Below are 20922 nucleotides of genomic sequence, written 5' to 3' on the forward strand. Positions count from 1 at the left end.
CAGGGGAACTGTTCCCGTGCCAAGGCACCTTCTTTAGTCCACAGCAGCACCAGTTCTGTATCAGTGTTAGCCCATCCCAGTGGTGCTGGTGCTGGTGCAGCCCAGCTCTGCTGCTCTGTTGGCAAATTTGGAGGAAAGCTCAGCTTGTTTGCAGGAGATACAGGAGAGTATCTAGTTCCAGAAACCAAACATGGTTCCACTCAGCAGTCATAGAACCATAGAATATGCTGAGCTGGAAGGAATCCATCAGGGTTATCAAGTTCAACCCCTGGCCCTGCAGACACCCAACAATCCCACCATGTCTGAGAGCTTTGTCCAAATGCTCCTGGAGCTCAGACAGGTCTGGAGCTGTGACCACTACCCAGGGGATCCCACTCCAGTGCTCAACCATCCTCCGGGTGAAAACATTTTTCCTTTAATCATTTAAACCTCCTGTGACACTGGATCCAGCTGTTTCTTCTTGTCCTGGTCACAGAGAGCAGAGACTGGAACTGCCCTTCATGAGGATGTTGTAGAGCTCAGTGAGGTCTCCCCTCAGTCTCCTCTTCTGTAGGCTGAACAAACCGAGTGATTCAAAGAAAATAATCCAAAGTTAAGCAGGAAATCCAGGTCCTAAACTCTTCCTCTGATTCTCCTTGAGGAGACGGCAGGCAGCATCAGCGGCAGTGCCTTGGCAAAACGAACCAGCCATTCCATAATTGCTGCCAGCTCCAGCCAGGCACAGCACAGGAGCAAACCCTGCCCAGAGCGGCACCGGCCACGGGGAAAGGTCGTGCATCCGCCGGGATCAGCCCGGTCCCGGTGGGATGCCGGGGCTCCGGGCTCGCAGGCAGCGCTGAGCGCTGAGCTCTGAGCTCCGCAGCCCGCCCGGAGGATGCTCCTGCCGGGGCTGTCCTTGGGAACGCGCTGCCCTGGAGGACGCTGGAGCAGCGAGAAGCCGCTCTCGGGAGGAGCCATCGGCGGGGCTGCTGCCCTGAGCCCCCGGGCAGTGCCCGGCCCCGGGCCGGCGGGCGGGGGACACGGACACAGGTGAGGGGCCGAAGGCTCGCTGCCCCCGGGCGGCTCTGCGGGATGCTCGGCATGGCTGCACCGTCCTCATCCTCCTCCTCGTCCTCCTGTGCCCTGGCGGCAGCTGGCACACAGCCTGCTCCGTCCCCAGGCAGCTGCTTCACCTTCAAGCCTGCGAGCGATGTTCAGGCAGCGGAGGAGATGGGCTCATTTCCAGCAGCCTGCAGGACATCCTGACTGCCAGCCGTGCCTACGGAAGCAAAACCATCCCTTCCTGAGAGCCGGACCCAGAGGTGACGGGGCCTGGTGGGACAAAGCCGAGGTGTGGTTGGCAGCCCTGGGGAGTGAAATTGTTGGGCAGTGTCTGTGCTTTGGGTGCCAGCATTGCCACTGAGCTGGCAGTGCTGAGGTGACTTTGGGGCTGCAGTACTGTGGGGACAGGATGAGGGGAGAGAGGTGCTGGGGTGTGGATCAGGGCAGGGAGGCTGGGTGAGAGAGCCCATGCCCACGAGGCTGGAGGGCAGAAATGGGCATAAGGATTGGCTGGTCATCAGTGGGAAAACAGGTCCCAGTCTGGAGCTCGAAGGTGCTCTTTGCACAGAGGGAACTGGTTATGAAATTATGGCCAGAGGTGCAAGATGACCCCATGGAAGAGGAGTTTTAAAATGCAAGTGAACAAACAGCAAGTACCAGGGATAAATTCAGATGTTCCTTTCCAGAGCACCAACTCCATAGGGACCCCATATCCTGCTGAAAGTAAAGCCATACCTATAAGGACTCTTCAAGGCCTTGAGACTGTGCCACAGAACTCTTGAATCCTAACATCCCAACAGATAATCCTAATCCATGGACAGAGGACACAGGGGATCCCATGTCTGGCACTTCACTGGCTAGGTCAGGGTGAATGGCTGGTGTGGTAACAGCTGGGACTCTTCCCTCCATGCGCATCCCTCCATCACCAACCCTCCCAGCACCACTCTGGCATCACCCCTGACACCCCACTGCCACCAAGGTCAGAGCAGGAAGGAATGCTGGGGGACAAGGGATGTTCCTGTTCTGGGACCTCACGGGAGGGAGGCAGGAAGGTGAGAGGCACAGCAGTGACCTGCCTGGAGCCATTTCCTTCAGTGCTGCTTCCTCCCATCCCCTGCTGGATTTTGCCCCTGGACACTGTCATGTTCCTTTTTACTCACACCAGGTTGCAGTGGCTGTCCTGGTGTCCTGGTCCTGTCCTTACAGCAAACTGACCCTGGGCTGGGATCTGCCCCCAGACTGGACATTGTCTCCCCTCAAAGCCAGGTGTGCCCTGGCCCCAGTAGTCCCTGCTTGTAGGATCCAGCAGCTCTGCTCCAATGCTGCAGAGCTTGTGATGTGACATGGGACAAGCAGGGCTGCACACGAAAGGCACAGTCCTGGCCAGAGCATCCCCCAGCTCTCTGCTCCCCACTGCTCAGACACCTCTGTGAGCCCAGCCAGGGTCCCTCAGGAGGAGCCAGCTGGCAGCATCCTCCTCAGGCAGGTGCATTCCAGGGAAAGGAATGGAAGGAGGGAGGGCATGTCTGAACTTCCCTGCTTGAGGTCTCTGCCCACCAGCAGGGATGAGCACTGATGAGTGACCAGGGACACCTGCAGGTGTGGAAAATGTAAACCCCCTCCCTCTGAATTATTACAATTTTGAAATTAAGGGGCTCTCAGGCAAAGATATGGCAGTAGGAATAACAGTTCTTTATCAGGAAAATGAAAATACGAATGCAATAGTAAAAACAAACAAACAAACAAACAAACAAACAAACAAACAAACAAAACCCCATTGACAAAATCAGAACAGTCCCTGCCCCCTGTGTGTCAGGGTGGTGTCCCAGCCCCCTCCCATGGGGGCTCAGCCCTCCTGCAGTGCCAGCTGTGGCTCTGCTGCAGCAGGGATCCTGCACAAGGGGGGAGTTTTCCTCTGCAGCTCCAGGGCTGCTGCAGATGGGCCTGGGCTCTCTCTGGCCATGCAGGGCAGCAGAAAGCTGCTCCTCTGGCAATGCAGGGGGCAAAGGCTGCTGTGCTGTGCCAGGCTCAGATTGGATCCAGGGAGGAATGCTTGGCTCCTCCCCTGGGCGGAGCATCTCCCCATGGGATGCTGGGATTGGATCAGCCCTGCAGGGACACTCAGTGGCCATGGACAGCAGAGATCTCCTGGAGGGAGGATTGGCTGTGGGAGAGATAAAGAAAAAACTGTCCCATGAACAGCAGAGAACTGCTCCAGCTCTAAGAGATGGTGATAGAACACACACCCCCATTTCCAACCTGAGACACTCTATCCTCAGGAACCCCTTGAACTCAAAGCCACCCAGATGAGAGAGGTGCCCTCCACACTTAGAGCACAGACCCAGTCCCAGCCTCAGAAAGTCTCTGCATGTCTGGCAGCCTGTTATTCCAGCATAGATCCTTGTTTGTTTGCTCTGGTTCCTATTGGGAGCAAGTTTCTGCAGCCACCTTGTTTAGTGCCTCAGTGCTGGTCATCCCAGCCATTCCTGAGCTCTGTCAGGGACAGTGGGAAGAAAGAGCAGTGTGTGATGGGGCTGTCTCTAGGCCTTACAGATGTGTTCTTTCATCCCACACAGGGCACAGAGAATTCCTCAGTCTATCCTCTGGCCATTCTAGGATCTGCAGGTAAGACAGAGGTGCTGGTGGCTTTTTCTGCAGCATAAGGCTGTTCTGCTGCTGGCCAAGCCCTGCCCTTTGCTCTGGTGCTTGGGCCTTCTGATGTCCTAGCCCTCGGGTGGCATGGGGTGGCAATGGGTGGCACTGGCAGGGTTGCCCAGGGAAGCTCTTCTGGCACACCTGCAAATACACAGGTGTGCAAAGACGCGCAGCTCTCCAGCAAGGTGACAGCACAGTCACCTCAGTGAGCTGGGCTGGGGTGGCTGTGGCCAGAGCAGCCCTTGGAGCAGACACAGGGAAGGGTTTGGGGTCTGTGGGGCTGTTGGGGTGCAGCAGGAGCTGCTGCAGCACAGCGGGGTGGGGGCTGAGGAGGAAGGAAGCTGCAGAGCCCGGCACGAGCAAACAGGAAGAGCAGTGGGGATGTGTCAGGAAGGATGTGCAGTGCCCCAGGGGCAGACCTGGCCTACCTGAGTCAGGCCCAGGGACCTGCGACCCCAAATCCACCCCTGCCCTTCCCTGCTGGGGAGGGAGAGCCCACCTGTCCTACCTGAGGTACCCAGGGGTGGTCGTGGGTGCAGAGGGCTGTCCCACGTGGGCAGGGGTTGGGATGGTGGGGTGGCACAAGGAGCACACGGGCAGGCATGGAGGGTGGGAGGCACTGAGTGAGCCCTGGCACATTCCAGGGGGATCAGGAACAGCCAGGGCATGGCCTGAGCAAGAGGACAGCAGGCATGGGGGGATTCATGGCAGCATGGGGGGATTCAGTGCAGCATGAGAGGATTCATTTCACCATGGGAGGATTCCTGTCAGCATGGGGGGATTCATTACAGCATGCAAGGATTCACAGCAGCATGGGGGGGATTCACTGCAGCATGGGAGGATTCCTTGCAGCATGGGGGGTTCATGGCAGCATGGGGGGTTCATGGCAGCATGGGAGGATTCATGGCACCATGGAGGGATTCATGGCACCATGGGAGGATTCACCCTGGCTTCCTGAGGGGCTGTGGTGCGCCCAGAGCAGCGCCACTTCACCATGCCAAGGAGCCTGCCTCACACCTCCTGCCCTCACGGCTGGTTCCTGCCCATCCCTCCATCCTCCAGGCTGGCCATGGCGTGTCACAGAGCCCATCGAGCTCACCCCACAGCCCTATGGAGCTCCTGTGGAGCCCGCCGGGGCTCCGGGGAGGCCGGGCCGTGCCCGGGGCAGGCGGGACGGGGGGAGCAGGGCCGGGCGGGCCGGGCCGAGCTGCGGAGCTGTGGCCGGTATGTGTGTGGGCGGCTGCCGGGGTGGGGGAGAAGGAGGGAGAGGAAGCAGCAGAGGCAGCAGCTCCTTTGATAAGCGGCTTCCTGAACACTTTCAAACCGTGCTGTCAGGCCGAGCGTGCCGTGCCCACAGGCCTGGGCCAGGAGCAGGACCGAGGAGCCCTCACGGCAGGGCAGCAGGTAGGCAGCCCTCAGGGCACCAGGCTAGGCAGGAGAGCCCTCAGGGCACCAGGCTGGTCAGGACAGCCCCCAGGGCACCCTCAGGACTCCAGGCTGGGCAGGAGAGCCCCTGGGCACCAAGCGGGACAGGAGAGCCCCCAGGGCACCCTCAGGGCCCCAGGCTGGGCAGCAGAGCCCCTGGGCAGTCCCCAGGCAGTGCCAGGCTGCTGGGCAGGAGAGCCCTCAGGGCACCCAGGCTGGGCAGGAGAGCCCTCAGGGCACCAGGCTGGGCAGGAGAGCCCTGAGGGCACTCAGGCTTTGCAGGAGAGCCCCCAGGCAGTGCCAGGCCTGTGCCAGGGTGGTGGGCATCTGTGTGTGGATGGCAGCGCCATGTAGGCCAGGATGCTGGGCAGGCCATGGGAGCTGAGGTGCTTCCCTGGCATCTCTCAGGTGTTCCTGGCCAGACTGGGATGTGAGCCTGGGCTGTCTCTGGCCAGCAGCTGCTCTTGTCCTGCCTGCATTGAGGACATGGGGATGGTGTGAGTGGCAGTGGTGGCCTTGCCACTCTCAGAAATGCCACTGGGCAGCAGGGAATCCTGGGCAGCTCCTGCCCCAGCTGTGTTCCCAACCACCACGTGGAACACCAGCTCTCCACAAAACCTCCCTGAGCAGATGGGCTGCCTGGGATCCCACTCTTTGCCCCCCAAGAGCTCTGACTCTGCATCATTCCCTGGCTCTGGGTCTGTCTCCTGCTCATGGAGGAAGCAGGGGATGAGGAGGAGGCTCAGGGGGTGAGGAGGAGGCTCAGGATCCCAGGGTGCTGCCTGCACCATGAGGAACTGTGCCCAGAGGTGAGTCAGCATCACCTGCACCTCCCCAGCCCTGGTGAAGGAAGATGTCTGACACCTTCCCCAGCTGGGCTGCCCATGGCCTTTTGCTCAACGTCCCAGATAAAGCAGTTTCCTCTCGACAGTTTCTGTGACCTGCAGGATGGAGGAGGCTGTCCCAGGGCCATGGGGATGTAGAGGTTGCCTGGTCTGTGTGTCCCTGCAGCAGGAGATGGCCAGGCTCCACGCAGTGGCTACAGCTACCTCATGTCACCTGCTGAGCGCTGCTGTGCTCAGACATTCCAGCTCCCAGTCCCCACCATGTCCCCAGGATGAAGCAGGGGGATGTGATGGGGAAGGGCTGGGAACACGGGGCATGTGCTTCCATGGAGGTGGAGAGCATCTGGGGCTCCCCCAAACCCAGCTGTGCCTGCCACCAGAGTGGGTGTCCTCCCCTCAGGGGACGCAGGTGGCCCTTGGTGCCCTGCCTTGGTCACCAGTGTGGGCTGCAGTGCTGCAGGGAGGGTGACTGTGCTGGCAGCTCTCCAGGATATCTGCCTGCATACAGGGGCTGGGGGTCCTGCTTCCAGGACAACTGAGCACTTAAAATCCATCCTTGCTTGCAGACCATCATGGGGGCTCCATCCAGCCTTGTGGTGTCTCTCACATCTGATTTTTCTTTTCCAGCTGCTTCTCCTCTGATGGCTCCATGCTCTCCCAGGAGCTGAGTCCCCGCTGTGTTGCCCTGCTGTGCTTCAGGACGAGGGCTCTGTGCTTGCTGCAGCATGGTCCAAGCCTGCTTGGTGTGCTCCAGAGTTCATAGGGGCAGCCTGGCAGCCCAGGCAGCTGCAGAGAACATGGACAAGGCAGAGAAGCCCAGTCCCCCTGCCAAGAAGCACGTGCGGCTCCAGGAGAGGTGAGTGTGCCTCGGGGTACCCATGGCACTGCTCATTCCAGGGCTCCCCTGACACTCCTTTGCCAGCCCTCTGCCTGCAGCTGCCAGCTCTGAGTGTGAAGGCAGCTCAGGATAAATCCCAACACCTTCAGTCCTTCAGGGGACTTTTCTTCCCAGCAGAAAGGCAAAATGTTCAGCTGTCAATCATAAAATGTTCAGCTAGCTCCTGTTCCTCAGTCTGCTGGGGTCTCCATCTGCCCTTTGCTCAGTGTGGGGTGGTTTTAGCTGATGATGCAGTGGGGTGGGCTGTCCTTCTGTCCCAGGGTGGCAGTAGGTCAGCCAGGGACCCTGTGCCTTGCAGGAGGGGCTCCAATGTGTCACTAGTGCTGGATATGAGCTCTCTGGGGAACGTGGAGCCCATCCAACCTGTCTGCACGCCACGGGACATCACACTGAAGTTTCTGAGGACATCCAGCCACGTGCTGAGGAAACAGGAGCTCCAGCAGCACGCCCAGAGTCTGGCACAGCTCCAGGAGGAGTTCTCGGTGCGATGATCATGATTTTCCCTATCCCTCTTCGCAGGAGGGGTGCCAGGGGCTGGCAGTGGTGGGGCTGAACATTGGGCTCTGAGCCCAGCTGTGCCCCACAGCCCCAGGGGGAGGGCAGGAGGTGTGGGCAAACAGAGGGGAGGGGTGCCCAGGTCTCACCTGATCCCTGTGCACACATGTCCTGTTGGGTCCCTGCAAAACCCTGTCTTGCCCTCCCATGCCATGCTCCTCTCCCAGCACTGCCTCTCTGGAAGAAGTCCCACCACAGCTGGAGTAAAGCCAGGACTCATCCCAGGAGCTGGCACCTCTGCTGATGCCTCTGGGTCAGCTCTGCCCTGCTGGGCAGCCAGGTGTGCCACCACCAGGGGACATGAGTGGCAGCAATGGCCTTTTCCTCATGGCTGTTTTCTCCCCCTGCAGAAAATCCCACCCAACTTCGTGAGTCCGGAGGAGCTGGAAATCCCTGGGCGTGCTTTCAAGGACAGATACAAAACCATTCTCCCCAGTAGGTGCCACTGTGTCCCTTTGCCAGTATTTGCCTGTGGGTGAGGGGTGGCTCAGAGCAGCCCTGGCACTGGGGTGGGCGCCCCTGGGTGCTGTTGCTGCCTGTGTTGCAGGGGTGTGCACAGTGCTGGGGTACCTGGGGAGCTGCTCCTACCCAGGTGTGCAGCACTCCTGGGGCCTTCCATGTCCCAGGGGCATGGTCCTGGGAGGGTAAAGGCTGAGGGAGTTGTGGAGGGGTACAGCTGGGGTCTGATTACCCAGGAATGCTGGGTTTTTTCTTTAGAAAATCTTTTAAGGTTCTGTGGATGTCCTGGGGATCACTGCGGGTGAGTCAGCCCACCTGCTCACTCTGGCACCTGCAGGTTTGGGCTGTGCCCTGCCAGGGGAATGAGGCTGAAGTGGGACAAGAACAGGCCTGGGGGAGGGTGCAGACAGCTCTGGGCATGGCATGGAGCAGGAGGACTCAGGCTTCAGCCCCTGGGGTGGAGGAGGGAGGATGGGTAGGATCAGTCCCTTGGGTGAGACCTGTGACATCTTTCAGATCCTGAGAGCCGGGTCTGCCTCAGGAGGGCTGGGAGCCAGGAGGAAGACAGCTACATAAATGCCAACTACATCACAGTGAGTGTCCTCTCCTCCCAGGGCTCTCAGGGCATCAGGCTGCGTGTGCCACACTGGTCACACATGCTGGGGCACTGCCACCTGCTCTCCTGTGGCTGCCCTGCTGGAGCTGGAGATGTGGCTCCATGTGCACAGGGCAGACACACTGCTCCTGTGGTGGGAGAGTCTCACAAGGGAGCTGCTCTCAGCTCCTGGGCACACTGAACACCCCAAAAGGCTCCCTGGCAGTGGCTTCTCCATCTGCTCCTCACACTCTGGCCCACTGTCTGGCAAAGGCATGGGAGGCAAGCTGTGTCAGCAGGTTATGGCAGCTCAGAGATCCTCAAACCTCACTCATCCTCACTCATCCTGGGATTTCCTCTCTGCTCAGGGAGCTTGCTGCAATTTCCCAGGAAGGTAGCTAATTAAAATGGGGTGTGGCTTATGCTTAGCACATGGTGGATTCCTTTCCAGAGACTGAGAAATCCCCAGACCCTAGAGTGTTACATAGACAATTTAGTTTTGGTTCCATCCCTGTGCAAACCTTTCCAGGCTGCAGTCTCTGCCAGAATGGGATCTCTGTGAGCCAGGTACCAGCTTTGCCCTTGGGGCAGGGTTCTGGCTGAGCCACTGATCTCACTGCAGCACCCAGCCCTTGGGGCTGCCCAGGGCCAGAAAAGCAGAGGGGGACTCTGGGTGCTGTGAGTGAGCCATGAGGGAAAGCAGGATGTGGACAAGCAGCCCACAAGAAGTGCTGGCTGGGATGACACACAAACCCCTGGGAGGTGGAGCTGTCAGGAGGGCAGTCAGGAGCATTTCTCTTCTGGTGCTGTTTGTGGCTCAGACCCACAGCAGCAAGCAGCACCCAGCAGGGAGGGTGAAAGCTCCCTGAGACAGGAGCACTGTGCCCAGAGCTGCTGGGAGCTGCAGGGACAGTTTGCCCACGGGCAGCAGAGGAGCTGTGTGTTCCTGAGGCAGCCTGGCAGCTGCACAGCAGGTGACACTGCCACCCTGTCCCTACACCCTAGGTGTGGGACACCCAGGAATGCTGGGATTTTCTTTACAAGGTCTTTTAAGGCTAAACTATGTCATTAAGAAATGACACCTAAATTATTTTCACTTTTAACTCAATAACTCAAATGATTACTCAAAGTCCACAATGTGGGCTTTTTTGTCTAATTACAAAACACTACTTAAACTTACGAAGAAGAAGGTGAAGAATAAGGATTAGTAACTGGTTTAAAACTAGTTTATTTTAGTTATATATATATATATTATTGTAGTCTATTTTAGTTATATATATATTATTGTATTCTAAAACTCTAAATTTTCTACTCAGTGAAATCACACACTTCTAACTGAACACGTTGTCCTAGTGCTATCAGTCAGCTTTGGAAGCTCTCTCTACACGCCCAAGTCAAACACAGTGTTCTCCTGGGGGTCAGAGTTTGTCAGCACAGAAAGTTTAAAACTCTCAGCATCCAGAACTCCAAAATCTCTTGTTGCATTCCCCCTGTCTCACCTGACTGCTGGCAATGCACAAGCACTGCCCATCCCTGTGGCACACACACCTGCACACACCTGTGCCCACTCTCCCCTGTGTGCAGCTGGTATTTCCTGACTCCTTCCTTCCCCTTGCCTCCTCAGAGGTGTTGCAGTGCAGGAATTTGTGGGCACATCAGAAAATTGGCAGCCCAGCCTGCCTGGGCATGCCTGGGAGGCACAGGAATCTGGGAGGGCTCTGCAGGTGTTTGATCACATCAGCCCCACCTGGGATTGATGCTCTTCCTGCTGAGGTGTTCCATGAAATGTTTCTGAGCATGGCTGTGGGGGGAAGGTGGAATTCCCAGGGTTGACACCCCCAGGGAATGACACTCTTGATTGGAAAATCACTTTTCCTAGGAAAAATAAATCATTTTAAGGCATGAAATTAGGGCTCTGCAAAATGTTCCTGAAAACATTCCTGTCTCTTAGCTGGGCCAGTGCGACTTCTTGTGAGACCAAAGCATTAATAGATTGCTGGCAAGGCCTGGATTTTCCATACCTTTGGCAATTTTATACCATGAGAAGTGTCTGGAGGCAGAGGATGCCTGGAGCTGTAAAGCAGAGATTCCTGTTTGTCTCTGTGGAAATTCCCCCAGTGAGGAGTGCACTCCTTGTGTGAGCTTTGCCTTGCCAAGGCATCCATGGCTAGTGGCACACTGATAGTGCCCTTGGGTGTGCTAGGATGGACTTGGTCCTGGAGATGGGACCAGTGGGGTGGGGAGGATGCCTGGTGGCTCCTCAGCAGATCTGTAAAAGCATTTTAAGGACAGGTTTAGAAGGAAACAGCACGTGCAGCTCAGCCTCTGAAGCATAGAGGAGAAAAGCGTGGTGGGGGCTGGAGTGAGCTGGGCACAGCCCCGCTGCCCTCAGGGTGCCCTCAGGGTGGGCCGGTCCCTGACAGGCTGTGCTCGGCAGGGCTACGCGGGCCGGCCCCGGGAGTACATCGCCACACAGGGCCCCCTGCTGAACACCGTGAGCGACTTCTGGCAGATGGTGTGGCAGGAGGAGGCGCCCCTCATCGTCATGATCACCGAGCTGCAGGAGCGCAAGGAGGTACCAGGGAGCCTGCCCAGCCCTGGGCACAGCGGGAGGGGGTGCTGATGGCAGCAGAGCGCTGTGTGAGGCCACATGTGGGGCCGTGCACCCACTCACTGTGCTTCTGTCTCAGAGGGTTCCATGATGAATCACAAGTGGAGGAGGAGATCCCCAGGGCTGCAGCCTTGGCCCTGTCTGGTTTTCCTCCTCATGGCTGTGTGCTCTGGGCTCTCTTTACCAGCCAGATAATAAAGGGTGAAAGCTGGATAAAGGGTTTAGGGCAGCCCATAGGGATGGGGCAGAAGCAGTGGGCAGCAGTGCCCTCTGGCTCCCCAGAGCTCTGCCTGGGCTGAGAGCTCTCAGCCAGGGGATCCAGCCCAGGGGAGAGGGCACTGCTGCTCACTGCTTCTGCTTCTGGGATGGGAGCCAACAGCACCTGCCTGGGGGAACTGAGAGCTGGAAATGCTTTCCTTGGCATGTCCTTGCTCCCTTCTCTCCCTTCTCTCCCTGTGCCCTGGGTCCTGCTGCATCTGGAAGCTTCCTGGGCTGAGCAGGGATACACATCCCTGGGGCCTGAAAGCCAGGGCAGGGCATGGGAGAGGGTGCAGGGATAGGGATCCATCCTTTCTTTGCTTTCCCTTTGTACCCCTTTACCTCCACCTTCCCTACTCCCCTACCGCCCCCAAGGTGAGGATCCCTCCCAAGAGCACTGACTCAAGCACAGTTCAAACGTCCTCGAGGAGGGTCCTTGGGTGCCTTGAGCATGTCCACAGCCACAAACCTGCCTTGTTCTCCAGAAATGTGTCCACTACTGGCCTGAGAAGGAGGGCACCTACGGCCCCTTCACCATCCATGTCCAGGCGGTGAGCGAGTCTGTGGAATACGTGGTGCGGGACCTCTCCATCCAGGTGGGTCTGAGCCTCATCCTGGGGGCACAGAGGGAGCACCTGGGGCCCAGCAGTGCCCCTGGCACCCCTGGCATCTCTGGTGAGATGGCAATGCTCTGTGACATGAAAGAGGAGGGTTCATGATTCTCAGGAGGGCCCTGCCAGAGGAGGGGTGTGCAGAGCCTGGGGAGGCTGGGAGGGAGCAGGAGCCAGCCCTGGGGTGCAGAGGAGAAGGGCTCAGCTGGGCAGAGCAGCACCAGCCTGGTATTTTTGCACTGTGTCACTGGGCTCTCTGTTTCACCCTGAGCTGACACCAGCCAGAGGATCTGGCTTGCTTTGCCTGGACTCTGGGACAGTATTTGAACACTCTGCATCTGTTCTCATCCTCTGGGATGGGACACATCCATTGGCTCTGGCCCTGGGGTCTCTCCCTCATGTCTGGCAGAGGCTCGAAGAGGGATTCAGGAGGAGAGTGGCTGAGATGGGTGCAGGCTGCTTGAGCTCTGCTGAGCTGAACTCCCCATTTCATCTGGCCCATGCCCTCACATCCCCATTTTTCTTTGTGCTGTGCTGGAGAAGCTTGGGAAGGAATGCCGCAAGGTCAAGCACATCCTCTTCCCCTCCTGGCCGGACCAGCAGACACCTGAGTCAGCCAAGCCCCTGCTGCACCTGGTGGCCAAGGTGGAGGAGGCTCTGCAGACTGCAGCCAGCCCAGGGCCCATCGTGGTGCACTGCAGGTAAGAGCTTGCACCTCACTGAGCCCTGTCTGTGCTTTTCCTCAAGGTCAATCCCCTGTGAGTTGTCACACACAGGTCCCAGGTGGTGCAGAAAAACCAGGGCACAGCCACCCACAGCAGAGCTGTCCTGGCAGCTCAATGGTGGCATTAGAGTGGCATATCCTGCACTGGGGTCCAGCAGGGTGGGAGCAGGAGGGGTCTGCATTGGGACTCAGCCACCAGCCCTACCCTACACCCACAGCTCCAGCTCTGGAAGGTCCTGCTTGAGCAGGGAGTTGGAACCAGGTGACTCCATGGTTGGTCCCTTTGAACCTGACCCATTCCTGCTGCCTGTGCCACCCAGCATGGCCTGTGGCTTGGATGTGGAGCCATGTTCCAGGACAACCCTCCTGCAGGAGGTGGCCTCTGCCTGTTCTCTCCTTGCTGAGTGAATCTGGGGACAGTGGAGCACAGCACCCAGCTGTCCCTAGGGAACATGCAGCATGCACTGCTGCAGGCTGAGTGCAAAGCTGGTGCTGGGGTTAGAGCCCAACTGGGAGGGGAGGGGCTGCAGAGCCCCCTGCACTGCACAAGGATGGGCACAGACTGGTTTTGTGCTTGCAGAGCAGCCTCAGCCTTCTGTGCCAGACAGCAAGAGCTCCCTGCCATGGCAGAGTGACCTCAGCCCATGGATTTGGTGCCTGGCTCAGAACCTTGGTCTGGCAGCTGGGGCCAGGACCCAGCATCCCTCTAGGCAGAGATCCCAATCCAGGAGTGCAGCAGCTCAGCAATTCCAGCACAGGCAGTGGGTGCTGAGGGTGCTCACAGCTGTGTCTGCCCTGCAGCGCGGGCATCGGCCGCACCGGCTGCTTCATTGCCACCAGGATCGGGTGCCAGCAGCTGCAGGACACGGGGGAGGTGGATATCCTGGGCATCGTGTGCCATCTGCGCATAGACAGGTGGGTACACCGGGCAGGGGGCTCCCTGCTGGGTGCCAGCCTGACAGCAGGGCTGGGGGAGGGATGTGGCAGAGGCATGGGCATCCCAAGGGGCACAGGCACGATTTCTGCTGGAAACCAGACAGGTGGCTGGGAGAAGCAGGTGTGTGGGTAGCAAACAATTTCCAGTCCCAGGCTGGTTCTGCAGTCAGAGCTGTTGTAGCTCTGAGCTGAGGACACAAGGGAGGGAGAGGTGCTGTGAACCTGGCAGCCATCTGCTCCTCCCCTCCTGCTCAGCCACTAAATCCAGAAACACTCCACCTGGCCACTTTTCAAGAAGTACAGGTGAAAATTAGCACCAAATCAGCTGCTAATCTCATTTTGAACAGCCCAGCAATGCTTCTGAACCCCTCTATTCTCTGGGCTGCTCTGCTGCCTGTTTCAGAGGCATCTTGACACAGCTGGTGCAGCGGGAATGTTTGTGCCCTGGGAGCAGAGAGCTGGAGCAGGGTTCTGTGTCTGTGAAGTGTCAGTGGGCCCTGCCTTTCCCTTGCAGGGGTGGGATGATCCAGACGAGCGAGCAGTACCAGTTCCTCCACCACACGCTGGCTCTCTACGCCTCTCAGCTGCCAGAGGGGGCAGCCCGCTAGTGCAGGGCTCCTGCCGGGCCTGTGGCTCCCTGCTCGGACCTCTCCTGCACCAGCCTGGGGACACCTTCACCAAAACCCCTCCTGATGCTGCCAGGCCACAGAGCAGCAGCATGAGCATCCCTTGGGATGAGCACAGCCCAGCCAGCCCAACTGTGGCTTTGGACCCTGGGGATGAGCAAGGTGAGGTGCTGCACTGGCTGCTCCACATGGCCACTGCTGCTGCCTCCAGGCAGATTTCACCCACGGAAAGCAGCTTTGGCTTTTGAGAGGTGCAAGATCCTGACCCAGAAGAGCAAGCTGTGTGGAGGAACTGCAGCTGGCAGATGCTGGGAGCATGGTTTGCCTTTCAGCTGCACACAAATGTCCACCCTGTCAGACACAGCACTGGTGGAACTACCCTGAAATAAACAAAGCCTCTGTCCTGGCTGTGCATCCTTGTGGGCAGGGCTGGGCTTGCTCCAAACATGCTCCTTGAAGCTCTTCTGGCTAAAGACACACCTTGATGGCTTGGTGCACAGTCACTAACAGTGTTCCACAGCTTGCTTTCCTCTCCACCTTCAGCCAACACCTCCTCAACAGCCTTAAAGCAGAATCATAGAATTATAAAGGTTGGCAAAGACCTCCAAGATCATCGAGTGCAACCTCTGATCAAACCCCACTGAGCTCACTAAACTGCATCATGAATTTCCATATATATTTGTTTCTTGAACACCTCCAGGGATGGTGAGTCCACCACCTCCCTGGGCACCCTGTGCCAGTGCTTGAGCACCTTTCAGGGAAGAAATTTTCCACAGTATCCAACCCAGACCTCTCCTCTCTCTATCAGGGGAGATTCCCAAGTGCAGTTTGCAAGTGATGTCTTCCCAATTGCCTTTTGTTCCATAAATTATGAATTCTTGGGTTTTTTTTCTGAAATCAGAACAAAATAATATTTGGCTTTATTAGGTTGTCTTTTTAACTGATAAATGCAGGGGGAAAATACAGAAAATGGAAAAACATTTTGTCATAAAGCATGGAGATGGAAATACTCTGGGAAGTATTTTGAAGTACTATAAAGGTATTCAAAGCTGCCCTTGCCAATAGGCATTGGACATCCCCTTGGGCAGTGAGGGCTGGGAAGGAGATGGGAAATGCCCAGTCTGTGCCCACCCATGTCATGAGCCCTGACATGACCCAGTGTGAGATCCAAGGAGAAAAGGCTCAATTTTCCTGCTGGAACATGTGTGTGCATGACCTTCCCCCCTCCATGGCTCCCCAAAATGCAGTTGAATTGCTGCCCAATGGTCATCCCTGCCCACTTCCCTCCCTTGGCACCAGGAGCAAATCTGCTTCCTGGCCCAGTAGCAGGAAAAGGAGCAGATCTGAAGTGCCATCCTTTCACCTGCTGCATTTCCATCACCCTGGCAGAGAAATCCCCCTGCTCCTAGTGCCAGCTCAGCCCTTCCTCAAGCCCCAGCCTGCCCAGCAAGGACATTTGGGGGGAATTGTGTTCTCTGTGGGACTCCTGTGTGATACTCAGGCACTTGGAGAGGCTGTGGAGCTTCTGCAAGCTCCCTGCAGGTCAATGCATGGCTCAGGACTTTGCCTTCTCAGGTAACTTGGTGTAACACTTGTCTTTAATGGTGTCTCTGAGGCACCCATAGAGGTTTGAGTTGTCAGACAGGCTTTATTCAGCATCCCCCTCCTCAAGTCTTTCATTACCCACTGCCATCAGGCAGGAGAAGTTGAAGACTTGCAAACTGCACCTGGACAGTTTTCCTGCACTCTCTGGACAGCAGGACACACAATTTTCCTCTTGCTTTCAGTCTGCTGTCCAGAGGAGAGCTCTCAGGGCAGGCTCAGGCCTGAGGGTTTCCCAAGGCATGCAGGAGCAGGAGCAGGATCCCAGCTGGGCCAGGGGTGTTGGCACCTCCTCCCAGATTCCCCATCAGGTGCTGGGAGCTTTTCCAGCTCAGCTGTCTGATGCAGATTATGATCAGTTAAGCAGGTTTCCTGCTTTGATCTCAGTTTCTACCAGCTCCATCTGCTCCACACTCACCTGGCCCCTGTGGGAGTTCTCTCCATGCACTGACCCCCTGAACCATCCCCTGTGCTATTGCCAAACCGTCCCTGGGCTCAGCCCATGTCAGGGGTGCAGCAGGGTTTGTGTAGCTCACTTTGGGGTCATTGGGAGTGGGGCTGGCCCAGCCTCATCCCCAGTGGGTGCAGCTGTGAGCAGCACTGACAGCACTGAGCCATGGAGTGCCCAGGTGTGCTGAGCAACCACAGAGGGAACAGAGGGCACACAGGGGCAATGCATGAACATGAGGGTGGGCTAAAGAACAAGAAGGGCCAGTTCTTGAAGCCCTCTGAAGTGATGTGGTGCTGCTCTGTATGGGTTGAAGCCTTCTGATATTGCATGGTGACACTCTGTGTGTCGTGCCCATCTCACCTGTGACATGTGCTGTGACAGGTTTGAGCTGCTCTGGCTGTGTCCTGAGAAACTGCCTGAGGTTCATAAAGAGCACAGGGTGCCAGAAGACAGAGAAAAGGAATCTCTCTAAAATCTTGTGCTCTCCCATGCCCTGGGCTAGCATTAAGCCCCTGAACTTGGCCAAGGATTTTAGCACAGCCAAGATTGCTGCTGTTCCTCAATCCCCTCCTTAAACCGCAGGTATGGTCCCAGGTGTCCTTATCCTGCTGCAGAGGAGGTACAGCCCAGCCTGGCAGAGCTGGGGGCCCTGGGTTGCAAACGTCCTGATAACCATGTCCCCAGGAGGCCAGCTCCTGCCCAGGGCTCAGGAAAAATCCTTCCTCCATAAAGTTATAAACCAGTTTGGGTTGCAATTCCATCTAGTCCCAACCCCTTCCACCATCCCAGGCTGTTCCAAGTCCAACCTGGCTCCAGGGATGGGGCAGCCACAGCTTCTCTGGGCAGCCTGTGCCAGGGCCTCACCTCCCTCTTTGAGAAACATTTCTTTCTTACATCTAAGAAAATATATTAGGTATAAAGATATAAGATCCTGTCCTATCCACATAACTGTAAATTTGGCCTGGGGTTTTCCAGACTGGTAGTCCTTGCAACAACTCACTGGGATGGGAGGAATAAAGCATGGTGGCCACATGGCACACATCACTGTTGTGACACACACCAGTTTGGTGGTGGCAAGTAGACCCAGAATGCTCCAAATTCACTTGCAGCTGGTGGAAAGCTTCAATGCCGTCAAACACAGCACTGCTTCAGCAGGTCCTTGGAAAGGCAGAGCATGTGCCAAAATCTAGCAAGCATTTTGATTAATTAATAACAGCTTTGCTCTCAGGTGAGGGATGGTAACCACAGGCTCCAGCAGCACCTGTGGACTCCAAGTAATCAGTGACCAAACTATGACCTGGAAAGGAGACATTTCAGGGCACAATTTGACGTTTCCAGGCAGCACTGGGGTGCCAGGATCTCAGGAGGGCCCCATGGGAGCACCTGCAGCAGGTGGGAGCCCATGGAGGATGAGGCCCACAGCAGCACCCAGAGCCAGAGGGAGGCTTGACTGGGGGCTGGGAGCAGCAGGGACACTGAGGGACATGGCAGTGACAGCTCTTGGTGCTGCTCCTTGGTAAGCGAGGGTTAAACTCAACCAGGGGAGCACCAGGAAAAGCCTCCCCTCACCCATGTGGGCTGGCACAGCCCTGAGCTCTGCTTCCTTAAGGAATTTGGTTGAGCAACCACATCAAACCCTCTGGGAATGTCAGACATGCTCTGGAGAGGTCTGGGGCTCTCAGGTCTGGAGAGGCCCTGGGGTGGTGCCACCTCTTGCTGCCCAGTCCCCAACTCTGGCATGGACACCATGGGGTGACACCATTGGGACAGTGCTGCGAGGGTGCAGCCACAGGGACCAGATCTGCTGGGTGACCCCTGCAGGTGCCACCATGGACCCTCTGCAGGGAGTAGGGTTGGGACGCTGGTTCAAACCACTGGGAAACAGCCAAATGTCCCCAAACCTGTCAGGGCTGACTCCCCTTGATGGGAATAAGGGAAATAGGGTGGGTGGAGTGGGGATAGTGCATGAAAATGATCTGTTTTGCTCATTTGGTTGTATCTCCCAGTGCGGGGATGGTCAACAACTGAGCTGTAGTGGCTGCTGTGAGGGGTGAGTTTGGTTTGGGCACTGGATGGGCAGTGTCTGTGGCAGGGACTGCAGGAACACCCAGGGGCAATCTCTAACAGCTTCAGTGCTACAGGAATGCTGGGGTGGGGGGAAGCCCCAAACTGGTGTAGGGACATTCTTTGGGCTGGAATGTTTATCAAAAATCTGATTTCCCTCTGTATTCATGGGGCCCCACCTCGAATGCTGGGTAGAGTTTTGGGCCCCTCATGAAAAGAAAGGCACCTCAAATGCTGGAGCATGTCCAGAGAAGGGAGTGGAGCTGGGGAAGGGTCTGGAGCACCAGGAGGGGCTGAGGGAGCTGGGAAAGGGGCTCAGCCTGGACAAAAGGAGGCTCAGGGGGCACCTTGTAGCTCTGCACAACTCCTGACAGGAGGGGGCAGCCAGGGGGGTTGGGGTCTGCTCCCAGGGATCAGGAACAGGACAAGAGAGAATGGCCTCAAGTTGCACTGGAGGCAGTTTAGATTGGATATTAGGAAAGATTTCATCACCAAAAGGGTGCCCAGGCCCTGGCACAGGCTGCCCAGGGCAGTGGTGGAGTCCCCATGGACACGGTTCAGTGGTGACCATGGCAGTGCTGGGATCACAGTTGGACTCGATGATATCAGAGGACTTTTCCCATCTGAACAATCCTCTTATTCTATGAAAAAAAAATATCTTCAAGGAGAAATTCCATGCAAGATTTGGAAGATTATGAATTTTTCACTGGTATAAGGAGTTCTGAAGGGGTGATTACAGAAAACAATGATATTTCTGCTTCCCAGGCCTCCCTTTAGGAGCACAGGGATCCTGAGCAGGCTGCAGCAGCTTGGAGAGCAAAACACTTTCTGTCTCCAAAAATAAAGTCAGCTTCCCTGTGACTTATAGCACATGAGGGAAACTTCCCCACCATTAATTGTCAGGGCTGTGAGGTGAATTGAGCTCTAACCCAGTTTCCCCATTTCCTGTGCACACCCATTTGTCTCAGGCAGCTCCAGCAGTGGATTCAGCATTTTGTGTCTCACAAAGCACCAGCAGCTGCTGCAATAAAGGACCTGCTGTGAGGGAACTGCAAACAGCCTGGTGTGTCAGTCCTTGCTTTAGGCCTGGCTCAAACCCCACGTGGATGGAATGAGCCCTGTTGGAGTGGCACAGCCAGGGAGCCCCTGTGTGGGAGAGCAGAGCAGAGCCAAGGCATAGCCACAAGGCAGATTTGCACCCCCAGCCCAGCAGAGCTGAGCAGGGCCAAGGGAAGAGGGTTTAGAGACTGCTGAGCCTGATGGCTGAAGGCTGCTGAGGCAGCAGGCTGGGTACGGCTCTCACAGGAACATCCTCTGAGGGAGCTGTGCCTTTGGGTTTTGTCTCGTTCTGCAGGTGGGAATTGCCAGCTTCTGTGGCATTGCTCGGGGCTCCTGGCACCCCCTGCACCCCAGTGCCACCCTGGCTGCTGGACCCAGCTCTGCTACACACCCCACACCTGCACCCCCAGTTCTGCACTGATCACACCCTGCACCCTCCAGTACCCCAGGACCTCTGCAACCCCTGCACCCTGCATCTCCCCCACCCACACTGCTCACACTGCCTGCACCCCTCAAACACCTGCACCCCCAGCACCCTCAGCATCCCTACAGCCTGCTCCTGAACTATCTCTGCACCCTGCAGCCTGCACCTGAACCATTCCTGCACCCAAACCATCCCTGCACCCTGCAGCCTGCACCTGAACCATTCCTGCACCCACTGCAGCCTGCGCCCAAACCATCCCTGCACCCCTGCAGCTTGCACTCAAACCATCACACACACATCACCTGGGGAAACCGAGGCCTGAGGCCAAGCACAGCCTCCAAAGGCACCAAAGCAGTGACTGTCCCACCACTGAAGAAAACAGGAGGTGGATGAGGTCCTCCCTGTGCCCATGGAGCTCCCATCAGAGCAGGTGCACCTCCCTCAGGGCTGGAGCTCCAAGTCCCCCCTCACTCACTGGTGCTCCCTGAGCCTCAGGAGCCAGGGGCCCTGCTGGGGCCTTGCCACCCTTGGTGTTCCCTTGGCACAACTCCTCTGGATGCCACCAGCCCTGGGCAAGGGGCACCCATGGCCAGGGGCAGCTCCTGCTGCGGCTGTACCTATGGCAGGTGACACCAGGGGGACAGTAGGGCAGGAGGGCAGAGGGGCAGCCCCACGGGCTGGCTCTGCCCTGCTGGGTGTGCCAGGGCTCCCAGTGGCACTCTCAGGTGTTTGGGGGGCTGGGGTGCAGGTACAGGTGCAGGATTGGGGTGTGCCCCATGGCATGGCTGGAGGGGCTGGTGCCAGCTGTGCCAGGGCACTGCCAGGGGTGCAGGGAATGCACCTGCCGGGTGCAGGTGACCAGCACGGGGGTGATGGAGGTGGAGGTGCTGGGTGCAGGTGACTAGCACGGGAGGCACAGGGTGATGGAGGTGGGGGTGCCGGCTACAGCAGGCACCAGGTGAAAAGGTGCTGGGGGCACAGGAGTGCAGGCTGGGGGATATTGGGGCTGCAGGAAGGCTGTGGGTGCAGGGGAGCTGGGGTCCAGGTGTGTCGGGATGCAAGGGTGGGCTCGGGGGGATGTGC

General features: G+C 57.4%; 1 protein-coding gene across 4 annotated transcripts; it reads left to right on the top strand.

The window, feature by feature from the left end:
• Positions 1–507: 507 nt before the first annotated feature.
• Positions 508–19596, top strand: PTPN7 (protein tyrosine phosphatase non-receptor type 7). 4 transcript variants are annotated; one of them, XM_074528165.1, is made up of 12 exons: positions 508–1029; positions 1133–1301; positions 3618–3666; positions 6594–6822; positions 7163–7346; positions 7770–7854; positions 8395–8471; positions 10911–11048; positions 11828–11938; positions 12497–12654; positions 13479–13592; positions 14128–19596. In XM_074528165.1, the coding sequence occupies exons 4-12, from the start codon at positions 6692–6694 to the stop codon at positions 14219–14221; spliced, it is 1092 nt and encodes a 363-aa protein (XP_074384266.1). In that variant the 5' UTR covers positions 508–1029; positions 1133–1301; positions 3618–3666; positions 6594–6691; the 3' UTR covers positions 14222–19596. The 4 variants fall into 4 exon arrangements, with proteins under 4 accessions (XP_074384266.1, XP_074384267.1, XP_074384268.1 ...); XM_074528166.1 differs by having other exon boundaries at positions 1160–1301; XM_074528167.1 differs by lacking the exons at positions 508–1029; positions 1133–1301; positions 3618–3666 and adding an exon at positions 4066–4209.
• The last annotated feature ends 1326 nt before the right edge of the window (positions 19597–20922 follow it).

The sequence above is a fragment of the Zonotrichia albicollis genome, chromosome 28 (genome assembly GCF_047830755.1).
Source record: "Zonotrichia albicollis isolate bZonAlb1 chromosome 28, bZonAlb1.hap1, whole genome shotgun sequence".
Taxonomy (NCBI): domain Eukaryota; kingdom Metazoa; phylum Chordata; class Aves; order Passeriformes; family Passerellidae; genus Zonotrichia; species Zonotrichia albicollis.

What these genes read in the sequence shown, in the direction of transcription:
- PTPN7 (XM_074528165.1), top strand. Translation starts at nt 6,692, where the DNA reads ATGGTCCAAGCCTGCTTGGTGTGCTCCAGAGTTCATAGGGGCAGCCTG. An exon ending in TAAATGCCAACTACATCACA is followed by an intron (nt 8,472 to 10,910) that starts GTGAGTGTCCTC and finishes TGTGCTCGGCAG; the next exon opens with GGCTACGCGGGCCGGCCCCG. An exon ending in AGCTGCAGGAGCGCAAGGAG is followed by an intron (nt 11,049 to 11,827) that starts GTACCAGGGAGC and finishes CTTGTTCTCCAG; the next exon opens with AAATGTGTCCACTACTGGCC.